Genomic DNA, 17,741 nt, shown 5'->3' on the forward strand with positions numbered 1-17,741 from the left:
ACTGCTCTGGCCTCTACTTGTTTATGAGGTGCCTGTCTCTACAGTGGAAAGACTAGAGAGGAAAATGAACTCCTATCTTCGACGGTGGTTGGGTGTGCCAAGAATCTTCTGCTCCATTGGTCCATTGGTATAGCACAGGCAGCAAGCTACAGCTACCAGTGACATCAGTTCTGGACGAGTACAAAGTAACGAAAACTTGGCAGGCCATAATGTTGCAAGACAGTAAGGATGGAAAAATGCGCCTGCTGTGTTTGGTCTATGATGTTCTGCCGACTCTGTCAAACCTTCATATCTGGGGGATGGTAGAAAGGCCAAGCTGGTCACTACATGGAAAGCAGGCAAATCTTGAGCATGTCCTATCAGCAAGCCAGTCAAGTTTGGCAGACGGGAAATTCCGGTGGCGACATAATAAAATCCTCTTTCAGTTGGCGGATGGATTGGAGCAAGCAAGGAAAAGATGAAACAAAATTCTAATGGGCATTGCTTTATTCAGTTTATTAGGTCAGCAGAGAGCGCTGCAGCAGGACAAAAGAGAGGAGGCGTTCTGGCCTCAGCATAGGATTGCAAAATGCGGGCAGACCTTAAAAAGAAGCTTAAATACCCAGAGGAAATAGCACACACTAGCCTCAGACCAGATATTGTCCTCTGGTCTAGAGGAACCAAACAGGTGGTGCTTATAGAACTTACAATACCCTGGGAGGACAAAAAGGAGTAGGCCCATAAACGCAAGCTCAAAAATTATCAAAGTCTTATACTTGAGAGCCAGGAACACAGATAGAGGGCGTGGAATTTACCAGTAGATGTGGCTTGTAGGGAGTTTGCGGGGCAGTCACTCTGGAAAGCCCTCGCACTGCTGGGAATTGAAGAAATGGCCAGGAAACGGCTTGTAGGAAAGGTCACTGAACAGGCGGAAGTAACATCTCACTGGATTTGGCTACAAAAGGAGGTTCGGTGGAAAAGCCAACCTGTTGAAAGACATAACATATCCTAGAGTTGAGTGGGTGGTCAGCAGGAGTAGATCCAGGATGCTGGATCTGCTGTCGAGCCCTCCCTAGGGGCCATGGGCTTAAATCGGTGAAACACCAAGGAAGGGGGGTGCCCATCTGATGATCAGCTGTAACCACCAACCCTTATAAAGAGTATATCCCTAACTCACTAACTGGTGGTAATGGAAGAAAGTAGGAGGGGAATTATGCCACTGGCCCACAGTTGGTGCAGGGCGGAGTACCTGTAAAGGTGGGCCAGTTGCGATGGTCCCATGGTATTTTGCATAACTATGCAATTACAATGTTATTACATAGTACCTATAATGTAATAACAATGTGAATACATACAAAAAAGTTTATAATTACAAATGTACTGTGCATATTTTCATATAAATACAAAAATACTGAACATGAGTTATACAAAGAATCATTTTTGTATATAAATCAACAAATCAACTTAAAGTAAATGAAGTGTGGGGAGAAAACACAAACTAAGGCTGAATACAACAAAATGGAGCACAACTCCATGTCTGGACAGTCCCCGTCACTGAAGTGCTGCAGCATCAGCTCTTAAAAACACCGGCGGTCAATGATTTGAAGGTGCAAAGAAGTCTACTCAATCAAAAACACAAACAGCAACAAAACGCTAGAGGGTGACAAAATAGCAGAAATAAATATATACTAGAATGCAACATAAATATAATCTTGGATAATAAAGGCAAAGCTCTCGATTTACTGGTCAATCTACTTTCCTACTCTCATCTATGGTCATGAGCTTTAGGTCATGACTGAAAGGACAAGATCTTGGATACAAGCGGCCGAAATGAGTTTCCTTCACAGGGTGGCAGGGCACACCCTTATAGATAGGGTGAGTAGCTCTGTCAACCAGGAGGAGCTCAAAGTAGAGCCGATGCTCCATCACATTGAGTGAAGTCAGCTGACGTGGCTGTGGCATCTGTTTCAGATGCCTCTTGGACGCCTACCTAGGGAGGTTTTCCAGGCATGTCCCACCGGGAGGAGGCCTCGGGGAAGACCCAGGACAGGCTGGAGGGACTATGTCTCTCAGCTGGCCTGGAAACGCCCCGGGATCCCCCTTGAGGAGCTGGAGGAAGTGTCTGGGAAGAGGGAAGTCAGGGGTTCTCTCCTAAGACTGCTGCCCCCGCGACCTGGCCCCGGAAAAGCAGTAGAAAACGAATGAATGAACAAATACCAACAGAATAGTTTCAAAACGGCTTGCCATATTGGTAAGTAAATCGAATATAAAGAGTGAATGAGCATCATAATGCAGACAATGCCATGTAACATTATAAGATATGGAATATTTATGAACATTCTATCAAAACAGCATTTTTAAAACTAATTTACATGACACGATTAATAGTTTAAATACAGAATATACTTTATTATTTTCATTTAGACATTTATGGTACATATAAAACAGATTTTCAGTAAAATTACGTTACTTTAATATGAAAATATTTGTATTAAAATAGCAAACCAAACAGAAAAAAGAAGAATGAAAACAGTGAACCTTTTCTTCTAAATGTAACAAAACAGGCAGAATTTACACATTTACTGTGCTCAAATCCCTGAATTCACACGATTACAGTGCAGCTTAATCTATGGGAGATTAATTCTTCCCCCAAAGACAATAAATATTATCAACCACTGTGTTAAGATGTCATGCATTCATCACTTAATGTAGAAAACAAAATTACAATTCATGTAAACATTTTTTTACTATAAGCAGCACTGATCCTTGGTCTGTTTTCAATTTTAGAAAGTGTGCCAACAATTTCATTTAAAGAATAAATTGTGTGTCAAGTGAAAATACAATACATGTACAATACAAAAGAGCAATAATTGTGCAGGTTTGTTCCTTCATACTGGTACTTGGGTCTGTCTGGGTGGGATTGGTTTGGGGACTCCAGGTCCTTGTCTGTAAGATGGAGAAGAAGGTCAGATCAGTCATGAAAATCTCAGACATTGATTTGAAACAAGAAAGTCAAATTATGTTTGTAAAGGTTTTTTTTTTTACTCAATGGTCAGGCATCCTATTTTAGTGACTACCGGATTTAATGTACAAAAGTAATTTTATATGTGCAGCTCAAGGAAAAATTATTAGCTTTCCTGTGAAATATTTATTCTTCTTCAAATAATTATCAAGTAATATTTAAATGGCGCAAGAACATTTTCACAGTATTTCCGATAATATTTCTTCACATTTGTTTTATTTTAGCTAGAATAAAATAAGTTTTTAATAATAATAAAAACCTCTTAAAGTCAATATTACCCCCTTAACAGTATTTCTTTATCAACTGGCAACAGAAGAAAAAAAAAACATTATACATTGACTTGAATAATTACCCTAACTTGCCTAGTTATCCTAATTAACATAAGTTTTTAAATCACACTTTAAGCTGAATATCTTAACAATATCTAGTAAAATAAAATGCACAGTCATCATTGCAAGGATAAAATAATTCAGTAATCAGAAATGGGTTATTAAAACTATTTTGCTGTTTTAGAGATGTGTTGGGCAAAAAATGATCTCAGTAAAACCAAGCTTGGGGGGAATCTAAAAGAATTCTGAAAGAATATAAAAGACTTCAACTGTATATAAGGCGTAGTATCTTTTAGTAAATGGTCTACTTTAAAGGTTGCAAACCACTATCATGTAAAGAAGATGTAAAATGTGGGTGACAGCATTTCCATCATTTATTGTAACATTATATTTATGTAAGATGGAAACAGCATTATTCTGACCTGTACTGATATTGAAATATAAGACAAATACACAAAAAAATTATGTCTGCAAAATTGTTGCAAACAATTTAAATGTGTTGAATTTAAACAAATAAAATTTAGTAATGTTCAACTTAATTTGTTTAAATTCAGCCCAAATAAATTCTTTACAACCAGAAATTTTATTACTTCAAGGAATCATCTTTAAATATTTTTTTTTCAGTGTAATGGTCTGAAGGATATTTTTGAAGTGTAAGGATTTCAATCATTCATAAAGGCAGCAACACCAACACTCCAAAAATAAACACTTATTAACTTTAAAAAGCTATCACAAAGCGTGTGACGTTTTGAGCACCGGCTCTCCATCAGACAATATTGATCACAGCATGTTTCTCTTTTATACACCTTTGGATCCTATGAGCTACCACATACAGTTGAAGTCAGAATTACTAAACCCCCTTTTAATTTTTTTTTCTTTTTTAAATATTTCCCAAATGACGTTTAATAGAGCAAGTAAATTTTCACAGTATGTCTGATAATATTTTTTTTTCCTGGAGAACATCTTATTTGGTTTATTTCGACTAGAATAAAAGCAGTTTTTAATTTTTTTAAACACCATGTTAAGGTCAAAATTATTAGCCCCTTTAAGCTTTAACTTTTTTTTTTTCAATTTTCTACAGAACAAACCATCGTTATTACAATAACTTGCCTAATTACCCTAACCTGCCTAGTTAACCTAATTAACCTAGTTAAGCGTTTAAATGTCACTTTAAGCTGTATAGAAGTGTCTTGAAAAATATCTAGTCAAATATTATGTACTATCATCACGGCAAAGGTAAAAGAAACCAGTTATTAAAACTATTATGTTTAGAAATGTGCTGACAGAATCTTCTCCGTTAAACAGAAATTGGAGAAAAAAATAAACAGGAGGGCAAAAAATTCTGACTTCAACAGTATAAGTGTGAGTGTAAATACCTAAAATGATAATTAATTCGTATTTTGGGGCTGAATGTGATATTTTTTTAAATTAATATTATGAAAACATTCTTGTTGAAAATTTGGCCAACATTATTTTACTGTATCAAATATACTGTTAAAATAAATTACATTTTAGTCTTCTGTAACGCATGGTAAAAATGCACATTTTGCTCAGGATAAGATACAGTAAGAACCCTAACATTTTAACCACATACCTGAGTAAATTGCATTGCATGATTCATTTAAATTCTCATTATGCATCTGAAAGGAACACTACTAAAATAATTTATGCCGTAAGGTCAGCTGCAAAAATGTATGACCATGGCTTTCCAGCACTCATATTTCATTGCATGTCTTTATAAAAACCTTACATTATTATTAACCATAAAAAAGGTCAGCTCAGAAATTAGTAAATCTGTTTCTAAAGCTGTACAACATTTTTATTTTAATGCCTGTGAACTTTTCATCATTGATTTTTTTCTCCATTTTCTAAATTGATCATTATTATCGTTTCCCAGTGCAAAACCTACCACCACAATAGCTACAAAAGTATATTCTATACAGCTCTCTATTACAGCAGTACAATATTCTTCCAAGACGCTGCTATGCATTTGTGTTTTTGTAATATGTTATTAGGGTGTTTTGATTGGTTGCTTAGTCTTTAAGTCTATAATATTCTGGGTATGTTTTTAAGAGCGCATCTCCCTTTCCAAATATGCAGACAAACTTGGAGGTCCAGTTTCAGACCAAATATTTGAGACTAAAATTAGATTCATGGAAATATTCTTGACTGTAATAAGAAGTACAGTATGTTGCCTGAAACACCACCAATAAAAACAGACAGCACTGAAAATACTTGGGCCTGATATTTCTAGTGAATACCTTGGTTGGTTTACTGTGGTATCCTGTTGATACTTTGGATCAGTTGGCTGAAAAACAAATAAGCAAAAGTTATCATAATTATCTATTACTGACCTTGTAACTATACCAAATGCAACCTTGTTTAGCATTAGTGGCACATTAGAATAGCTGTCAGGACAAAGTATCATATCTCATCCCTAGATTGTTTGCACAATAAAGCACATATCTGTAGCCCTGTTTCTTTTCGAGTAATAATTCATTGTGTGGCAGTGTGGTAACCTGTGATTGGTGTGCTGTTTGAATTTCTGTCATCGACTGTGGAGCGGATGCTCTTGTTGTATTGCCATTAGCTTGCACATTTGACGGTGTGTTCGAAGAACCATTTGCTGCATTCGTTGGCCTGTTGTAAAACATTAAGCAAAATATTAATATCAGAAGATTTTAAACTAAATTCAAACATTTATTAATGACTAATGTACTAATCAGTTGCTTTACAATATTACAAAGCTGTATCTTTTCCTCAAGCCACTCACAATCAACTAGGGATTGATTAATTATAATATTTTAATATTCTAATAAAACCGGTCCCATTTTCCACTTAAACATCCCTCTTATTTCACAATGTGACAGATTATTACACAATAGCAGATCAGTGCTACACTGTAAAAAATGCTGGGATCTTCACAATTCCTTCATCATGTCACAACACAAACCAATTAAGTTAACTTAATAGTTTTACAAATTTAAGTGAATTGAACATAAAACAATTAAGTTGTCCCCAAATTAATTAGGATGTGTGTTGCTTTAATTGTTTTATATAAATAGCTTGTGCAATTAGCAAAAGTACATTTTTGAGTGTATTTGTCTTTTATCCTTCCCATGGCAACCTTAAAACCTGCATTGCTTGTGTTTATATACAGTATATGTACCAAAAGCAAAAAACAAAAACAAAAATGACAGTATAAAACATCTGATCATAGAAATATGGATTTCTTTACACCCGTTTTGAATTTCATCACTCTTTTCAAGTCATGTTGTGTTAATTTAACTTCACAATATATCACTTTGAAAGCAAGCACGTTTACTTTTTAAACAGTGCAGCTTTCAGGTAGAATTACAATGTCATTGTTTACTATAAAACAGCTTTCTGGTTTGTCCATGTTAAGTCTTAATCCGGATGATTATGCTAAGGAAATCACAGAGCCACACCTAACTCATTACATCACAAACCGGTATTAGTTAGAAGATGTTTACTAGTCAGAGTGCACATTTCTGGAAATATATTTCATCCTTAAGCTTAGCTTTGGTCTGGTTTTGTTCAAAATGACTTCAGATCAAGGCCAGGTTTCCCGATAAAGATGCATCTTGGCTCTTAAAAGCATTCTGTATGTGCAAAGTTAAAAATGCTCATTACAGTTTCACACGCATTTCCTCAAAGATGCATGTAAAATGATCATGTGAGAACTCGTTCCATGTGCTAAACTGCTGTTACACCTAAAAACCCATTCTTAATTCTTAGTGCCGTGGCGTTGCCACATAGGGGGGTAATGGTTTTTTTGAAGTGTCACCCACTGTACTTTGGAGTTGCTGTCCATTTACAAAATGCTGAAATATAACCTTATAAAGAGTGGTATCCTGTATGTTTAACGCAATAATAGTCATCTCATGTGGATGAATACAAATGTATATAAAGCACAGATATACAGACAGAGGCACTGGCAAAACGACTTAAAAAAATGTATTAAAAATGAAAACCTTGAGGGTAAAGAACACAAAGTTATGCATAAGAAATGCCCAATACATGCAAAGCTTTCATGTACATCCATGAAAGTCATTGACAGATTTTCAATTATTTATTTATTTATTTATTGAGTTCATCCATATTTCTCCATTTTTTTCAAACATATTTCCTAATTATTACAGCCCAGAGTAGATATCACTGCTAAAATGACTTTTATGAGTCCCGGCTCCAAAAAGTCAGAGAGTAAAGTCACTCTGTAAAATCTTATCCATCAAGATGCTGGCCAGAGCCAGCCTGTCCCGGTACTCAAAGACATACCACAGTGTTTCTTATTTCCTGGCAAATGATAACTTAGTTTAAATTTTGTGAATTCTCAAATCTGTGTCGCAAACTCCACGCAAATGACAAAGGACCTCCTAAAAGACTTCATCTTCCAAGCATCAGAAAAATATCACAGGAAGAGAGAGAGACCCAGAAATACAGGTATTAGTCATGCGTTTACACTGTGCCCTTTTAAGGTGTTTACATGGTGGTTCTTAATAGTAGTGTGAAACTGAATCAGATTTGCCATCCTTTTATCTAAACTCTCTATTTTCCTCGCTGTTTTATGTTTTTGTTGTTATGTGGTGACGTTTTTGTTATATGTTAGACTAATCAATAAATTACTTCATTACCATGTTAGATTGTCTTGAACCAGCGACCTTCTTGCTGTGAGGTAATCATGCTACCCACTGCGCCACCATGAAGCAGTCATAAATATTAATAACTTGTTATTATTAATCATTAACATTCATAAAATGAGCTAATTTCGCTACATGTACAATAAAATCCAATTAAAACATTTCATTATAATTACACTTGCACCTGAATAAAGTTACAGGTGTAATCTACCAATTGTCCTCATCCTCATTGCCGTGGGGCTTTAACGATTACTTTGTTAAAGTTACAATGCTTTTGGCAAAACAGACCATAAAATTAAGATTAGTCGCACAATCATTTTTACAATTTACTTAGGTTTATGATGATTTTGAGAAATGCAGGCCAGGTTGTATTATGATTTTACTTTAAATGTACAGAGCATGTTGGAGCCAATAGCCAAGTGGTACTTTGCGCCGACATAGTACAACATCCTCACGGCGACCCGAGCTTGATTCCCAGCTTTGCCGATCCTTCCCCTGCTACCAATAATTTTCTTAGAGCATCCAGCACTATTTTGTTGCTTTTTTTAAACAGGTGTTAGAAAAGTGCAAGCCACAGTAAATGTTAAAATTCCTGGTCCCACTTTATATTGTCGCTTATACCATAGACTGTAAAATATATGTAAAATATATGGACGTAGTGTCCGTGACGTCACCAATAGGTTTCTGAAGAGCGCAAAAGAAGCCACAAGTAGGCGCGGCCAACCGTCGCCATTTTGTTCACGCGTCATCGCACTCACGGTGGGATACCAAACAAGGGCAAAGAGGAGGAGAGTGAGCGGAGCTACAGACACCTGCTGGCATTTTGCTTGGTCCTGGCTCAGACACACTTTACTTTGGGAAAACGCTTAATACTTTTATCACCTGCGACTCGTTTGTGTTCTGACCACATGTGCTTGGCTGTATACTATATCAATAAAGTGTTTAGAATTTTAAAAATACTGTAGTAATACATTGAGCCACTAAACATTGTTCTTATGGCATTTTTCAACAGGAGGAAAACGCGAATTACTTCCAAACACTTCAGATATAGTCTAAATGCAAGACTATTGATAAAATCCAGCATAACACTGTATGATAACATTTCCCCTGACTGTTCTAGAGCCTACAGCTAATCAATCTGACAGATTCTGGAGTGCATTGCAGCTCTAAATATAAATATAAAAGATAAATGATCTTAAATAAAACAAATACATCTATAGAGATGGTATATAAGTATATAACTTTACTCACATGGGAAACAGAGGCAGCGTGAATGGTTTGTGAGCACAATTACCGGTAAGTGCACAAAGCATTCTATATCATCTGATAATTGTAGGAAACAAGTCCAAAAGGCAGTTGACTGTGTAAAGCCACATAAAACAACACAGAAATACGATAAATATGCCGAGATCAGTGGGTAATCTGCAGGATTCAGCTGAGGTGACGTGACGGCGACCAGCGAGACCTAGCTGTCACTCAAGTGGCCACGCCCTTAATTATGCAAACTTAATATAACTTAATATAAAGGAAACGGATGAGTTATAAAAAAATTTACCCCCCTCACAGTTGTCATGAAGGGTAATACTAGCTGTATAAACCAAAATCGTTTTTTTTTGGTACCAGGCTGTAAACACCTTTTTTCTGCTGTAAAGTTGGCCATTTTAACAGTGGGCTCAACTGAAATTTGCTCTATTCTGAAGCCAGGAGCGGCCAGGACTAGCGGAGTTTCGGATAAATTGCAGTTTTAGTTACTTCCGTATTGGCTTCGCGAGGGAGAGCGGGAGGTTGCCGCTTGGCTTATACCTGTGAACTTACATGGTAACGATGTGTAAGTAGTATGTAACTACAGTGTATGTACACACTGTTGCATAGTATTTACTTGTGTAATACTGGTGTAACTACACACATGTAACAACCCACAATAGTATGTGTAGGTTCAAATGTGTAACAGGACATTATTAACACAATCTTTGGTAAAGTACCCCTTTAATGTGAATTACTGATGTGACTCTACAGTTTACCTTAAAAAACATATAAATGTAAGGCATTTTTGATATTTATATATACACACCGATACTTTTTTGCCAGAAGTTTGCTGTTGTTAAACAGTTGCACAAAGCCTTAGGTTTTATATATTGCACAGTAATTTGTGACAATTCTACACTTTATATTGAGTGGACAGTTCCTGAGGATTTGCCCTGCAATTACACTTAATTCACAAGGTAAAACCTTCTATTGCATTGTTATTTCTGCCATTCTTATTCTAATACAGTGTTCAGAAGTACATGCAAACAGGTGTGAAAGTAGAAAACACCTGCAATTTTATTGTTGTTACAAAATGCACTTATGTAATTCTTGTTAGAGATGTGTACTTTCTTAGTGTTGTTACCAACGTTCTGTTACACATTTGAACTTACACATACTATTGAGTGTTGTTACATGTGTGTAGTTACACCAGTAACACACAAGTAAATACTATGTACCAGTCTGTACATACGCTATAGCTACATACTACTTACACATCTAGTAATTATGCAAGTTCACAGGTATAAGCAACACTTAATATAAAGTGGGACCAAATTCCTTTTTTGTAGTCAAATTAAAATCTTCCCCCATTACTTTCTAAAGAGTAACAAAATTACAACAGAAGTTGAACCTTACTGAACAGGCAAAAATAATGAATGCTTGAGTGACAGATGTACCTTTTCCGTATGGAAGGGCAGCCCTTCAGGAAGCGCTTGAGACTGTCTCTTTTGAACACGTACAGTAATACGATTATTAAAACCACCAAAATTGGCACCACCAGAAGAAAGAAGATCAACAGTCCATTTCTCAGGGAGTAATCTAAGGGGGAAAAGATAATGTAATCATTAAACGTATCTGTGTGTTTTGTATAGTGAAAATGAAATGAGTGTGTTCTTACCAATCTCAGCAGGGCCACTGTCAATACTGCCTCCTCTACCTCCTTTGTTACAGTTGGGTGGACCCCAGCCATTATTACAATGACAATGATATCGATCATTACACACCTGTGAGAACGCCACACAGCATTACAAATGGGCAAGACTTTTGTTGCGTCCAAATTTACATACTTGAACTAGAACTACTTCCTAAAAGTATGTATTTTTTTTGCGTGTAACAGAAGAGTATGCAAGTTTGAAACATACAACTTCCTCATTAACGGATTGCTTTGCTGTTTAGTTGCATACCCTGTCAATCATGTCGACACATCATCCACATTTCTGTCATATTTAATTTCCTGCCTTATTGGATATTCAGCAACAGGTTATTCTGACATTTATGAGTCTTTTATGCAGGAAAAACCCTCAGGTCTTTGGATAAGTATTCATTCAGTACATGTCTTTATATAAGTTCACATTGTTGTTGCAGATGAAATATTTCAAAGAAAATGTCATTGAAAAATTTTCCAGTTGGCTAGATATTTATTAATAGTTTTCAATAAACTTTACCCTCTACTTTTCAGCTGGGCTTGCATGTCTGCCATTTTTGTAGTTTGTTTTTTTAGTTTATAGTTCTAATCTAATTCACATCCAATGCACAATGTATTAGCAGTTACAGTATGTCAGATCTACACATCAAATTTTTACCAGAAATAGTAGACCATCCTCAAACCTTTGGTTTAATCTTTTCAACATACTATGGTTTTGGGCATACTAATTCTAATTTCAAATACTATTTATGAGGGCTAGTATGCAAATTTGGGACAGATCACTGGTCATATCATGAAAAGTGCAAGTAAGAAAAATTAAAAACTAAGAAGGACCAACATCCACTGATTCACATTAACACCAGGAATAACTTACTCCATTACTGCTGCAGTCTCTCTGGGCATCACATTTCCGACTCTGATCCATAACGGAAGAATTGAAACATGTGAAGTTCGCACAAAGCTGAGGGAAAAAGAGAACGGTTCATTTAAAAGTTACACTCTTACTGGCCACTAGGTCAAGACAATCTGCTGAAGTGATGAAAGGTGATTTAAATGACTTTTGGTGCCATGTGTGCTGGTATTGTAATAAAATATATGAATAGATTTAATTAAAAATAATTTTACAATTTACCTGAAGGACCACACCAAGTTTCTTGTTTCTTTCCAAGTTCTTGTTTTGTCACTTTTAGCTTAGCTTACCACAATGAACTGAATGGAGTTTAATTAGTATTTTGTTTAAAAAAAATGGTTTGATCATTTTCCTGTTTAAAGCTTGAGTCTTCTATAGATACATTGTGTAGTAAAACTGACAGAAAATGAAAAATGACTAAGCCAATATTTTTAGGAACTAAACTCTTTCTGGCTTAGTATTCAAGAAACTCTTCTACTGTACCATGGCTGCACCAGGCAGAGATATATTACGCAGTGCATGAGAACGGGGTGTTTTCAGAGGAAAACACTAATGATCAAATCCAATTCAATTTATTATGCTAAGCTAAGTTAAGAGTGACCCTGGCAGAATAAGAAATGGTCTGAATGGATACATAAAGGGCTCAAATAAATGCTTTAATCTAGGATATTTGTAAAATGAGACTGTTTCAACACCTGTGAAAGAGATGCCAATGTCTCTGTTTTTAAATAAGAATGAGGATTATTTTCAATAGGGTTCTAGAATTATATTCAATTGAATTGTGTCATTACCTTTGCAGGCCTACACTAAACAAATGGGCTTTAACGTTTAAGTTAAAGACAAAAAGGTACAAGGCAAGCAAATATTATAGTACATATTATAGAGAACACATTTCATTTCAAAAGTTCATTCATAAGATGTAGGTTCAAGTGTCCATTAAAAAAATGACAAATCAAAGTTATGACTTAATTGCTGATATATAGTTGTATATAGTGTTGTTCATAGTGTTGTTCATAGTGTATGAAATGTTCTGGCAGCACAGTGGCGCAGTGGGTAGCACAATCGCCTCAAAGCAAGAAGGTTGCTGGTTCGAGCCCTGGTTGGGTCACCTGTTATTTCTGTATGGAGTTTGCATGTTCTCCCCATGTTTGCGTAAGTTTCCTACAGGTGCTCTGGTTTCCCCACAAGTCCAAAAACATGTGGTATAGGTGAATTGAAAAGATCTGAAGTTTATGTGTGTGAATGAGTGTGTATGGATGTTTCCTAGTAATGGGTTGCAGCTAAAAGGGCATCCGCTGCGTAAAAACATATGCTGGATAAGTTGGCGGTTTATTCCACTGTGGCAACCGCAGATTAATAAGCCTAAGCGGAATTAATAAACTAAGCCAAAAAGAAAATGAATGAATGAATGAAATGTTCCAATACAGGTATAATATCAACAGTTTTAGCCTGAACATTAGACTTGCACCACTAATAGCTTAAATTTAGGATACCCTTCATTTTCACCTTTCCAGGAGCGCAGACAGAGCCTGTTTTGACATAGGCTGGATCTGGCACATCAGGGCCCATGTTGAAATCAGCATTCATGCAGGTTATTGTGCCTCCCTCTATTTTTTGTACACTGACTGTTGCTCCTAGCGGTGGGTTATTGCTGTTGAACAGGCACTGAAGTTTTCCACACATAGCATTTCTGTAAAGAAAGAAAGTATAAATCAGGGTTTTTACACCTTTTCCACAGTTTAAAATCTTAAAAAGCTTTTTTCAAGAAACTTCCAGGTGCATTTTTTAACTTTTCCAGCACTTTTCAATATTAAACATGCTATTTGTTACAGTATTTTATACTATATATACTATATTCCAAAGAAAACTATTTGATGGTACGTTTGCATCAAGCCCAACATTGTCATTTACCATTTCAAATGTCATTTACTCCGATCTCAAACGTGTCAATCAATCAACCAACCAACCAACCAACCAACCAACCAACCAATCAACCAATCAATCAATCAATCAATCAATCAATCAATCAATTCAGTTTTTAAACAGTTAATAATTTTACCTACTTAGTAAGTTTCAAGTTTTCAGTTTCTAACAATTAAACCAAAATCTAAGCACTTTTGTAAACTTTAAAAACCACTAGACTAAAATTCAAGCCTTTGTAAGGATTTTCAGCATCTGTACGAACCCTGATCAATTCCCTCAGCACTTAAGTTGAACTAAAAACACAAAACAAAATGAAAAAAAAATCAGATGGAACAGAAAAACCCACACATTTAACATGTTGCAAAAAATTTCAACAATCTAGGCGCAAAGTCCGAAGCGCATGGCGCAGAAAGCATTAAGGGCATGTACGAATCCACTTTTGCCATTTTTATAATAGAAAAATATGCTGTGCTCCCTGACCCAAGGTCTAACAGAGTTGTGCTTATTCTCTTAATGAATTCTGGGTGTTTTTTGAGCATATTGTGCATTAAGCCAATTAGAGTCTCAATTACATATTCTCTTTAAGAGTCAGTTGCGTTGCGCCATGGCACATTTGCTATTTACATGGCGGACTTTGCAAGCGAAAAAACTGAATTCTTCACTAGCGAGAAAACAGTTAAACAGACCATCTGCAGTGCAAGGATAAAGAACAAGCCTCCTTCATCCGGCCACTTTACTTTCTCTTTCTCTTTACTTTTACTTTTTACTATGTCGATAGGGAAACTCGTTGTACTCACTCCACTGAAGACATTCATTAGCCTACATATTTAATTTTGTATGTTAAGCACAAAAATTTGCTTCAATACAATTTCTTTATTCATTCTAATCTTCAGGAAATTAGTAAATTAATAATGTTAACAAAATGTGGTTGTAATTAATCACACTGCCTATTCTTATGCCCCAAATGGGGATGTACACGTCTCCAAAACCCATCAAGTGGACAAATCTAAACTTGTTTTTATTAAAAAATAGCTCTGCCATGAACATTAAACCAGCTCTTAGTTGGCCAATGAGTCTATTTCAATTTATCAAAATACCAACGGGCCAACAATGCACCTTAAAACACCTCCTTATAGAACACCCATGAGTCCACATAAATGGTGCAAATGGATCTGCTATTTAAACAATGTGGCGCAAAACATGAAAATTAGAGTTGTCTTAAAATAGCAACAAATCATGCCATACACATCTTGCGTCATATTGTGCAGGGTGTATGATAGGGCTCCTAAATTGCCATGGTGATTTCACCTAAAAAAAAATGTGTATTTGCTCACAAAACCTTTGTATTTTCATTCAAAACTTCCCAAAAAAATGTATGTTTTTGCATGTTGATGCATAGACATTTTTCAAATATTTCCTGGATTCTACAGTCTATGAGGTACTTACTGTACTGAACAAGGTTTCGGGAATGTCCCAGAATATCCACAGTTCCCAAATGCATTGCCATAAGTATTAACATTGGTAAAGCACTTATCATCTGCTTTGGTTGCTCCTAAATAGAAAAACAAAACAAAACAAAAAACAGGAATTCAACAATACAAGATAAGCTTTGTATAAACTTAAGAGCGGCAACGTGGTGGCTCAGTAGTTAGCACTATCGCCTCACAGCAAAAAGATTGCTGGTTTAAGTCCTGGCTGGGTCAGTTGGCATTTCTGTGTGAGTTTGCATGTTCTCCCCGTGTTTGCGTGAGTTTCCTCCAGGTGCTCCGGTTTCCCCCACAGTCCAAAGACATGCGCTATAGGTGAATTGAATGAACTAAATTGGCCGTAGTGTACGAGTGTGAATGAGAGTGTATGGATGTTTCCAGTACTGGGTTGCAGCTGGAAGGGCATCCGCTGTGTAAAAACATGTGCTGGATAAGTTGGCTGTTCATTCTGCTGTGGCGACCCCTGATGAATAAAGGGACTAAGCTGAATGAATGAATGAATGAATGAATGAATGAACAAACAAACAAACTTAAGAGCAGAGCGTGATATAATGTTTGTCCGCATCTTAACAGATTAAAAGTGTGCTAAAAGTACAATGTGAAGTACTGTACCTGAGCCAAAAATCTGTTTGCACTGATAATCAAAGGTCTGGCAGCGGCCCTCAAAGCAGTAGGCAGCATTATTGTTACACGGGAGACCGTCCATCATGTAGAAATCTGATGGACAATATGGAGACTCTCCACCACAGTACTCTGGCAGGTCACAGGGGTTGATGGATGGTCTGCAAGGTGTGCCGGCAACAATGATCTGCTCAGAGTAAACCAATGTTACACTTACATTCAATATTTACTTGCATCCATGTTTCTAATATAATCCTGCAACTTAAATAAATGTTGTTAAGAGATATCAATAAATTTGGGTTACACTTTACTTGAAGGGGGGCAAAACCTTAGTAATAATGAAACCTTTGTAACCTTGGAAGATGAATGAGATTTCATACATGCTTATGGCAACTGTCATTAAGCGTCATTAGCTCAGTTATGTCATATTAAATGCAAATATGACATTGTTTGGGATGTCTTTGTTCTGACAACTTGACAATACCAAGGTAACAAAACCTGTCAAAACATGACTGTCCTGAGAGCAGTATTACTGTCATGAAATTTTTCTGATGACCTTTTTCGGTGAAATGCTGAATTAGTCATTAAAATGTCTCAGTAAATGTGTCAAACACTGTCAAATTCTTTTATGAAACGAGAGATTTGCATCATGGATGTGCATGTGTGCGTGATGCTATCATGTCAATATGGACCAAAATCTCTGAGGTATATTTCCAGTACCTTGTTGAATCTATGCCACGAAGGATTAAAGCAGTTCTGAAGGCAAAAGGCGGTCCAACCCAGTACTAGTATGGTGTACATAATAAAGTGACCGGTGAGTGGATAATATATCAAGCCTTTATAACATTGTAATTTAAGTAGTCAGGTTAACATGTATATTTGTGATGAGGGGTCTGACCTGACACTTTTGACAGCAACTTCCTGCGGCGCAGGTGGAGCCCTTAGTGAAGGTGCATGTGGCAGCATTACAGCATGTAGTATTGCATTCCTGCAACACATCAGCAACACTTCATTTAGGACACCAGCAATGAAAAGCTCTGTACTCTGTCACACAATGAGTAAGTTTCATTTTTAAGACGGTTGAATAAATGTAGCCAAGTCACTTCAAAACCCAACCAAAAACCATTAAACGCTGTAATGTGCCTAACTATATGAGACATGGGCTGTTTCTCAATACGCGTTCTTCAGCGGTCTTGCGTCCTTGTGTTCTCATGCAACGTCATCATCAGCTGCCTAAGTTCAGTTCCAATATTTAAGACTGCAAGTACGGAGGACGCGTGAAACTTCTTGGATGTGATCTTGATATAGAGGACGCACTGATGCAGACTTGATCACCGAACTCGCTCTGGAAGTCCCAGAAGTCATTGCGACTGGAGGTGGGAAGCGCTGCATTTTATATAGGTTTATAATAGTTATATATTAATTTCAGAGATATAACTTATTTACCTCAGGAGTTTCCCTAAAGGAAACGGTGAAAGTAAAAACATGACCATGAACATCTTAATCAAGAAATAAACACATTAAGGGTTTTTGTTTGCCAAAATTCGTATTAAAATATGTTTTATTTATATTGTGCAGAGTATATTTATAATGTTTTTATGCAAAGTATATATTTTGAAAAGGGGAAAAACAATAAACCGTTGTATGAGTGCTTTAATGTTTAAATAATTTACCACTTAAAACGCGTGAAGGTAAAGTGACCATCAGGAAAAAACGCAGCATCCCATTTCTCAAAGGACACGTTCTCTGCCCTCGCGGTCTCCCAAGTTTGTTCTTCCGACGACACCTGGCAAGACCGCTCTCCACGATAACGCAAGTCCGTTCTCTGCATTCTTGGAATTGAGAAACAGCCATGCTCT

The 17,741-nt window shown here is 36.5% G+C and overlaps 1 protein-coding gene across 1 annotated transcript in view; it reads right to left on the bottom strand.

Annotated features, from left to right (window-relative positions):
* Nucleotides 1-2,364: 2,364 nt before the first annotated feature.
* Nucleotides 2,365-17,741, bottom strand: part of adam9b (ADAM metallopeptidase domain 9b) — a 34,050-nt gene continuing 18,673 nt past the window's right edge. The window contains 10 exon segments of the mRNA NM_001114439.1: nucleotides 2,365-2,925; nucleotides 5,592-5,638; nucleotides 5,850-5,970; nucleotides 10,694-10,835; nucleotides 10,915-11,020; nucleotides 11,816-11,902; nucleotides 13,358-13,541; nucleotides 15,221-15,326; nucleotides 15,874-16,069; nucleotides 16,781-16,870. Coding sequence (NP_001107911.1) covers nucleotides 2,868-2,925; nucleotides 5,592-5,638; nucleotides 5,850-5,970; nucleotides 10,694-10,835; nucleotides 10,915-11,020; nucleotides 11,816-11,902; nucleotides 13,358-13,541; nucleotides 15,221-15,326; nucleotides 15,874-16,069; nucleotides 16,781-16,870 — 1,137 coding nt within the window. The 3' untranslated portion in view covers nucleotides 2,365-2,867.

Source organism: Danio rerio, chromosome 12, assembly GCF_049306965.1.
Source record: "Danio rerio strain Tuebingen ecotype United States chromosome 12, GRCz12tu, whole genome shotgun sequence".
Lineage (NCBI taxonomy): Eukaryota > Metazoa > Chordata > Actinopteri > Cypriniformes > Danionidae > Danio > Danio rerio.